Genomic DNA, 9,070 nt, shown 5'->3' on the forward strand with positions numbered 1-9,070 from the left:
GCTCCTTTGTGACCGTTCCGAAACCATTGGTGCCACAAATTACAACCTCGATGACGTTATCGAAGGATGGTAATTTGATCAAGATCACGTTTACACCATCGATCAATTTTATTCTTCCTTTTTTTTTTTTTTCCCTCCTCTCCCATTTTTCCCACCGAAGAATCAAAAACTTGGTATTCTTGCAAAAAATCGAAGCTTATATCGCGGTTCAACGAGAGAATATAGAGCGCGTACGATATAATTTTAAAATACATCATGGAACAACATTTTCCTGTGGAAGATTGTAGAAGCGTGTCGGATATCATTTAATCGAATTGTCCACGATTTCATAGAAGCAGGCTCGCCAACGCTGCTTTTTCCACGCTTTTTATCCCCCGCACAATTTTCACAATTCCCAATCCCTTTTATTACGGTCGTCGCGTGACAGAGTTTTTTTTAAAATCGAGGACACTCGTATCCGAGGATATTAGATAGACCGCAGTCGGTGCAAAGTGGCCGGTGAAAAAGTCTTGTCAGGTATAAGCGCGACCGCCGAATCCTACGGTAGGTGCGACCCAACCAGGCAGATGCTCACGAAGATCTCGTCGACGTGTAACTACGTATGTAGAGTAACGTAATCGCCATCGTGGCCGGTAATATCCGTGGTTGGCCGTAAAGGGAGTTCGTAAACGGCTGCTACGGCTTCCCGCTTCTTCCCCTGTATCTCATTCCTCCGCGGGAATGACTATTCGAAACGTGTGGAACGCCGGTGTACCCGATGGAAAACGAGGCGAAACGGAGAATGAATATAGACTTTGCTTCGCTACTATTCGTACGTGCCGACGTATCCGCGATAGCTTTTATCCGAGTAAGCCGTTTCCTTTTAACCTAAAATGCCGATTAAACTCGCCGCGGTTTGATCCGACAAATACACGATCATTATGTTGCGTTTCGTATACGCGATAATTGTAAGTAAGGAATGCGTTTCGACGAGTTAAATAGCGATTAATTTTTAGAGAATGATTGAACCGATGGAAATTTTTAAATGTTGAAAGTAGCTTGATTAATGTAACGACTTTCTTTTAAAATTTAAATAAAATTCGAGTTCTTTCATCTTTCGTTGTGATCGCTGAAGAATAATTGAATCGTGAATATTTTGTGTAATGTAAACAAGCTGATTATTACATGTATAGCTTTAAGTTAAATTGAGTTCAAGTAACGAAACTCGGAGTATCGAATCAGTTTTAAATGAAGATATGACGTTGGAGAATGTTGTTACAGTTCGTACTGCTAGGTGGTTACATTTGGCGTGGTTCTGGTTCGTAAGCTCTGATACATGGCGGCTCGAGATAATTAGCAGCAAGCTTGATAGCGTTTCTCCGCGATGCTCGTCAAGAGACACGCTTAATTGTGAATCATCAGGAGTGGATGCATCGTGGTATTAGCGCGGCGTTTAAAGGGACGGATTTCCTGTACGTTTGTCGTGGATCTTTGCGGGTTTCTGGCCGCGGATGCGCCACTTTAATTAGCTTTTCTTTCAACCGATGGTTTATCCTCGTCTATCCACCACCGACGATCCTTTAGCTCAGCCGAGGATTCGAAGAGTCGCGTAATTGACACGCGAAATTGTCTCACGTGTTTGGCCACCGGTTTATTTACTCCAAAACTTTCGAGCGTTCGTGGGAGTTCCAGGCATCGAGTTGCCGACAAACCAAATGGAACTTCTCCCAGTCAGCAAACTCGAAAAGCAAAGCTTGCGACATCTGAAGTCTTAATGGATATTTTGACAGGATAATTACCGCGTGGTAATGAGTTTCGTTATATTATTCTCTTTTTTTTCACGAATATCGCGAAGAAACGCTACGAAAAAATGGAAGAAAAAAAATTATGAATATCTTATTAATTCGAAAGAATTTTAATTGATTATTCATTGAGAAAATTTATTCGTAGTGTATAATTTTTGAATTTATTTAAATATATCCATTCATTTTACGATCTCTCTATTTCTTCATTCGAATATGCAGAGACATATCATTAGTTTTTTTTACTCGATCCTGAAAATGCAAGCGAGGAAATTAATATTTTATAACGGTCAGCTGAAGGGAATGAAAAAGTGCCATCAAATTGTAACTATCATAAAATATCAAGATTCAAACCATAAAGCCAGATTACGATACACGGTAATTATCTATTTTATTTTTATTAATTGTGTGTAACATCCGTATCCGATGTTATCCGAATGGCTGCAATAAAAATAAAAACATGCACGTATTGAATAATCGTTTAAGCTCCAGAAATTTTCTATAAACATCATAAATAATAATTACCTAATTATTCGCGTGAAGTTCGCATCTTGAATGGATGAACAAGAATGAGCTTTTTCTGCTAGCAAAAACAGGAGAAAGAAGAAGAACATTCGTAAAATTGTTTAAGCACGTTTTCGTTTAAAATTACAGCCTTAAAGAAGGTAAATTACATAACATAGTCGAGGCACAATTGCAGAGCATGTTTAATGAATCGTGCTCCAACTAACAACAAGGTAATCATTTGCGATGAAGTTGTGTTTTTTACGGACTGTTCTGTTTTTTAGAGGAATATACCGAAGACTTAACAGTTATGAGTCAATTAGAGCATAAATATTCGTGGTTCGTTTATGCTAACATTCTGTTTTTAAAAATAAAAATAAACAAATTTTTTAAAAGATAATATATACATCATTATAATTGTATAATTTAATGTATCGGTTACACACACACTCTAAATATCAGAATATTTATTCTATCCGGTCTTTTGCATCAGAAATGAATAATAGGCATTCCAGTTGAATTATTCATACTTGGTTAATCGTACAAAAGAATTTATTATATTTATATTATGTTCAATCGTATTTTTAATTTCTAATCAATTGTATAATCATTTATTTGTTATTTTTCTTATATCAAACTGTTAATAGTCAGCTTATTAAGATGAATAAGATGTATGTATTTTCCTTAATCGAAATATTCAAACTTTAATGTACCACGATATGCCAATGATATATTATGTTACAATATTGAGCTTGCATAACCCGCCAAAAGAAAGCAAAACACTCGCGCCCTCTGCCCCGAAATCTTATTCGGTTCATGGAACGTGATCGGGAAGTGGACACATATAAAACTGTGTCGTGTTTGGCGGCGATGATGTCGTTATCTATAACCAACATAAAGCCGGTAGTATCGTCGCAGCTGTCTATTCGTAAACACGATCGCGTGTGTGGTAAGACGATATACGAACAAAAGAGACCAGACCAGTTGAGTTATTCGACACTTTACGCAGGTGAAACGCGATCGGATAAAGTAGCGGGATCTATGGATCGATCCGTAAATCTGAATCGTATTTGACGTAGTCGATAGTGAAAGGTAAGCATCTCGTTTCGATCAGTCCCGATTCTGGTTTGCGTGGCGCAACAATTTTTCTTTTCTCTCGGTGTGAACAGGAATCGTGTGCCGGCTCATAGAGTTAGTCGTTAGTATTGTTCGTGTAAACCGTGTGCGAGTGTGTATGTGTCTGTACAGTGTAGAGCACGCGTGATACTTGTCCCCTCGTCGCGGAACAACGACATAACGATGGAGCATGAAAACGATACGAGGGTGAGGTTAAGAAGAACGAAAAGCGAAACAAGGGCCGAGGAGATACAAAAGGCAGAACAGATGGTGCGCAAATCTCAACCTGACAAACCGTGAGTATTTGTTTTGTAACACACAGCACGCTCCGTTTTTTTTTCACACGAGCGTAATCGACTCAACGACTCGGCTTCTATACTGCATACGATTCACGAACGCACTCTGTTGTTTCCTCGACGATCAACAAAACTGTCGGTAATAGGAAACGGTCGAAAAGATAAAATTGGTCGACGACGAGAACACAGTGACACAAAATTTTCAGGCTTCGTGAGCTGCTCTGACGTAACAGACGGCTTTATGAAGTAATACGCATGCGCATTTCACTTTAGATCGAGCGCAACTGGGAACGCGTGATCCCCTCCTCGCGACGATGAATTCTTCGTCTCGTTTTAGTACATGTTCTTCTATACCGTTCTGTCACGTGTTATAATCGATGCGATGGTCAGTCGGTATTGTGGCGCACGGAAATTTTCTACAGCTTGTTTCATAACACCTTTTTTAATAATCTTTACGAAATTAACGAATCTTCGTATAAGTATCTCAAGGATTCAAGTTTTATTAATAAAAATATATTTCTTATTTGATAATCTTTAAGCTTTATGCTTATGATGAAATGAAAATATTTATTTTTCACAAAAATGTTATATCATAAAAGCGAGAGATTTATTATACTAAAAATTTGATTCTATAGTTGGAACATTTAGAACGTTTGTTACTTAAATTTTTAGACTTCGTAGATTTAATATATCTTATTATTGAGAATTATTATCGATAAGTCGAGATTTTATTGTCCGAATAACATGGAATAGGGGCAAGGTACAAAGTCAGTCTCATCATGACTATTCGATTTTATTTCTTGATTTAATCCAATTGCGTATACGAAAAATATAATAATATCTCAGAGTGTATATTCTAATAATTGAACGTGAATTTTAACACATCTTAATAAACTAAAATTATCAATTGAAACCACGGCAAACTGAGGTGCGGTTCTATGAAATGACTAACGTTACGGTAAATATTTGCAGTGACGTGGCTGATTTCCGAAATGAAGCTAGAAATGGAAATGAATGGTGTAAAGTTCATTCAGTAGAACGGACACGAGGACAGACAATTGAATGCAATTCTTGAGTGCACGTCGTGGAAACGAAAACTTTCTTAACGAGCCGTTCGGCCCCCTCTAATGGAACTGCACGTCAAGAAAACACGGCTAAGATAATTCGTTCCTTAGCTATGGCATAATTATTGAGTTTCACTCTTCTTCTCGGTACACGATGTATAACGCCAATCCTTCCCAATTTCTTCGCAATGGCGAAACTTATCTCGATGCAAGGCCCGCGATAACCGACAATGATATTCAAGGTTCATACTTGAAAATAATGAGAATGTCGGATAAAGTCATTTAAAGTTTTAAGCAAAGCGAATGACAATTAACTGTTCCAACTTTGCGATCAATACAATATCTTTAGACGTTAGGAATAAATAACGAACACGTCAAGGAGCGTTAATCAACTCGTCGCTTCTACACGGTTTTTTTTTTCTTGTTTCTTGTATTTTCTAATAAATCAAACCTTGTCCGATCCGTATCGGATGAATCTTAATTGCGTGTCAATACTTCAGGCCCCTGGTTTTTGAGTTTTAACGAATTGAAGAAAATGTTAAAGTGACGTTTTTAGTCATTCTCGTTTTTAGTCATCCTCTTCCTTTTCATTTAAATGAAAAATATCGAATTATCATTATTTGCTTTTTTTACACGGGTAATTAATAATTCATTTCTTTTTTGTAAGAAGTTAAGGAATTTTTTTTTCTTCTAAATAATAATTTTATCTAACGATATATCGTTATGCATATTTAGTCGTACATCCTTTTTTTTATATAATTTTTTTTTAAATTTTTTACATACAATTGTAAGTATGCAATTATATCTTGTACGTGTATATTGCAGATCGTAAAGAGAAACGCAGAAAATATTTTAGATGGCAGCTTAAGGTCGTTAATAATCCTGAAATAATGCTTGCTTTTCTTTGTTCTAAAGATTGTATATATACGGATTTCTATCATGTTTAACCGATAACGTTGTTAGTTTATGCACTGAATTGTCTTAAGATATATTTGCACGCTATTAGATTAGAGTTTGCTGATATATAAATAGCAATATATCAGGCTTAATCGGGGCTCGCTTCGGTTACATAAACAGAACGTTGTCCGTGTGTTAAGTTGATGGTATTTTATTGCGAAGCGTAGCATTAGCATACACACGTAAATTTAACCACGGTATTTGTTATCCTATTCGTTAGGATTAATTTCATCGAAAAAAAAAAAAAAGAATCGATATAATCGAAACAATAAGTATTACCATTTTCGTTAAACTATATATGTAATCTTTGTCGTTATAACTTGCAAATTATTTATTTTCTAATATTATCTTACGAATATAGCAAGCAATATGGCGTCAAACAAAATTCCAACCTTCATTTAATAAGCGTCAAACGGAAGTTATTGACACGTAGAATGGGAATAGGACAATGGTAACTTCGTTTGATATCAAATGTTATGACGTTTGTTCCAGAATGCACTCGCAAACGGATTCTATTAATTAACCAATCAAACGCTCAAAAACCACGCGCTTGCTCGAATCACACAGAATCATGTACGCAGCTTTAGGTAACACGAATCGGAACAACATGTTGCATATTCTCTTTGTGACAATTACAGAATAATTCTGATAGGCATGCTTGTAACAAACCACATACCTTTGTTCGCTGTAATTAATAATCTGTCATCTGCTTTTACACGTGACAAACTTGCATTAATTAATCAATTTTTGTCTTTTGTCTTTAATATAGTAACAGATATCGAATCGGATAAACAATGGATCTTCTAATTCTAATTATCTACATAATACCGCGACCAAAGTTCAAGGCGTGGAACGAGTGGATCTTTTAAATGAGAGGAATTAATTAAAACATGATCCGATTTAACGAGCGTTATACTATAGATTCGATAATATGATTATTCGATAATTCGTTAATTTATATCTCTTTTCTCCAAGATTTTTCTTAACATTTTTAGAATATTTTCGTGCCGTGGAATAGCCAATGTATTTTACTCTAGCATGGTCTTAATTAAAATGTTAATTTTATTTGACGAGATAGAAAAATGTGTGACGATAGAAAAAAATGGTGGACGTGTATGACTATCTGATATATCGGGAAAATACTTTCGTACGCATTTGCGCGAGCATTGAAGAATGATAAATTCATGATTGGTTTATGGGGGCATCCAATTCAAAACGTAGATATCGCGGAACCAAGTGCGTTTCTGCAATCGGAATCGCTAATCAAAGAATCCTGGTAACGTTTTCTGGTAAAGTAGCGTGGAAAAGCTAACTCTCGTTAATATTTCTCCGTAAACAAAAAGGGAGGGTCGACGGGCTGGAGAATCCGGAGCAGTGGGCAAATTCCATTTGTTCAGATTTATGAAGTTTCGCGCGCGCATGCGGCTTTAATATCTATCCGCCGTGGAAAAAAATTTAATCAAGTCCCCTGGTCTAATCGAGCGCGCGATCAAAAATTAATGCGTTAAAAACAGGATTAAATCTGGAGAAGTATTACGAGTAAAAAAAAAAAAAAAAAAAAAAAAAATTAAAGATTACGGGGTTTTTCGTTAGGATGTAAGAGGCGGGGCAGGATCAAGGAGAATGATGTTGCAAATAGCATTTTGTGAAAAAAAGAAAGAAAAGAGAAAAGAAAGAGAAAAAAAGAAAAAGAAAAAAAAAAAAAAAAAAAAAAAAATTAAAGATTACGGGGTTTTTCGTTAGGATTTTAGAGGCGGGGCAGGATCAAGGAGAATGATGTTGCAAATAGCATTTCGTGAAAAAAGGAAAGAAAAGAGAAGAGAAAGAGAAAGAGAGCGAGAGAGAAAAACAAAAATAAACGTAACCACTTGGTGCAGTGGTCATTTCGTGCAAGCAAACGTTAATTAGCCAGACGAGACAAACACTGGTCGTGGGTTGATGATGCCAGAGGCACTTTATTTCAGAACATATCCTTCCGGCAAGCTCTGTTTTATTAGCGAGAGGGGTCAGCTAGCGAAAAAACAGCGAAATCTTGTCCCCCCTTTGACATGCTATAATGACCTGCAAACAAGAATCCGCTTTTTTTTTTTTCCATTCCACCTTTCCTCTCCAGGAAGGAACACTTTTTCTATCTTCAGTTGTTTCCTCTCCCCATCTTCGCGCCCCTCCGTTTTCTTCTACCGAGGGATCGTCCATTATGCCGGAGAATCAGAGATGGCACACCACTCCTCCGTCTCTTAAACAAACGAACCCTACTGTATTTACCCGTTCCGTGTTTGCCAGATACTTCTTGTTTTCGCCAACTTTGCAATTAGGCGCGAAGCGCGTCTGGGTTCGTTGGACGCGGTGAATATCGAATGATCCTACCTTATCCCTACCCCTTTTGGTCGAAGGAACTCGCACGGAAAGCTATGTCTACCTCGTACGATCTTTCAATCCCAGATTGATTTTAAAGTTTCCGTTTACACGATCGCTCGACTCCGACGAACAGCCCGCGCTCTCTCGCCCTGTTTACTCCCAAATCGAATCTAATTCTCCACGACTTTCCCTCCCGGAATGAACACCAAACGGAGCACCAAAAATCCTGTCCATAATATATTCATCCAATCTTCTTTTCGCCGGGTGGAGGGGGAAAAAGTTTGTTATTTTCACCGGTGACACGGTGATTTGTAATTACGCGTTACACGCGTTAGACATTCTGTCGTCGGGGAATGTGATTAACGTCCAACATTTTTTCCAATATCTCTGTCTGCACCCTGAAATGACGCGCTCAAGGGCAATAATGATTCGGTAATATGAAATCGAACGAGAGACGGGTAACAACGATATCCCAGCTATTTTTCTTCTCCATTTTTCCCCTCTCCCCATATATCGATCCCTCCTCGAGTATTATCGGTCCGTTCTCACGAGCCATCCTTGCTCCATGGATGGATAATATTTCCGCAACAGATTCTAACCGTTGGACTGTTCTCGGCCAGTTCCCGGGCTCGATATTCGAATCGCTAGTAATTTCGTACGAATGTATTATACGAGGGTGTGGGAGTAGTGTGTAGAAGAGAGAGAAAGGGAGAGAGAGGTTGGTAATCATTTGGCGGATTTTCTCTTATATCCATCCTCCTCGATGTACGTGCGAATAATCATCATCCAGTGTTACGGTATCGAACGACTGTGGCGAAGGGAACGCGCGAAGATTTTCCTCGAGGATTTTAATTTGCCGTTCATCCACATTCATCATCACCATCCCCATTGTCTGGTATCATTATCACAAGCCTCGGAATAAACATTCTTCTCGTAGCTTGGAGCGTCAGGTATCAAAAAAAAAAAAAAAAAAAAAAAAAAAAAAAAAAAAAAA

General features: G+C 37.6%; 1 protein-coding gene across 1 annotated transcript in view; it reads left to right on the plus strand.

Annotated features, from left to right (window-relative positions):
• Positions 1–2,941: 2,941 nt before the first annotated feature.
• Positions 2,942–9,070, plus strand: part of LOC102676208 (diacylglycerol O-acyltransferase 1-like) — a gene marked incomplete at its 3' end in the record, with an annotated part of 82,856 nt that continues 76,727 nt past the window's right edge. Inside the window, exon 1 of the mRNA XM_006607104.2 lies at positions 2,942–3,697. Coding sequence (XP_006607167.1) covers positions 3,585–3,697 — 113 coding nt within the window. The remainder of the gene's footprint in view (positions 3,698–9,070) is intronic.

This window comes from Apis dorsata, unplaced genomic scaffold (assembly GCF_000469605.1).
Source record: "Apis dorsata unplaced genomic scaffold, Apis dorsata 1.3 scaffold_1, whole genome shotgun sequence".
NCBI lineage: Eukaryota > Metazoa > Arthropoda > Insecta > Hymenoptera > Apidae > Apis > Apis dorsata.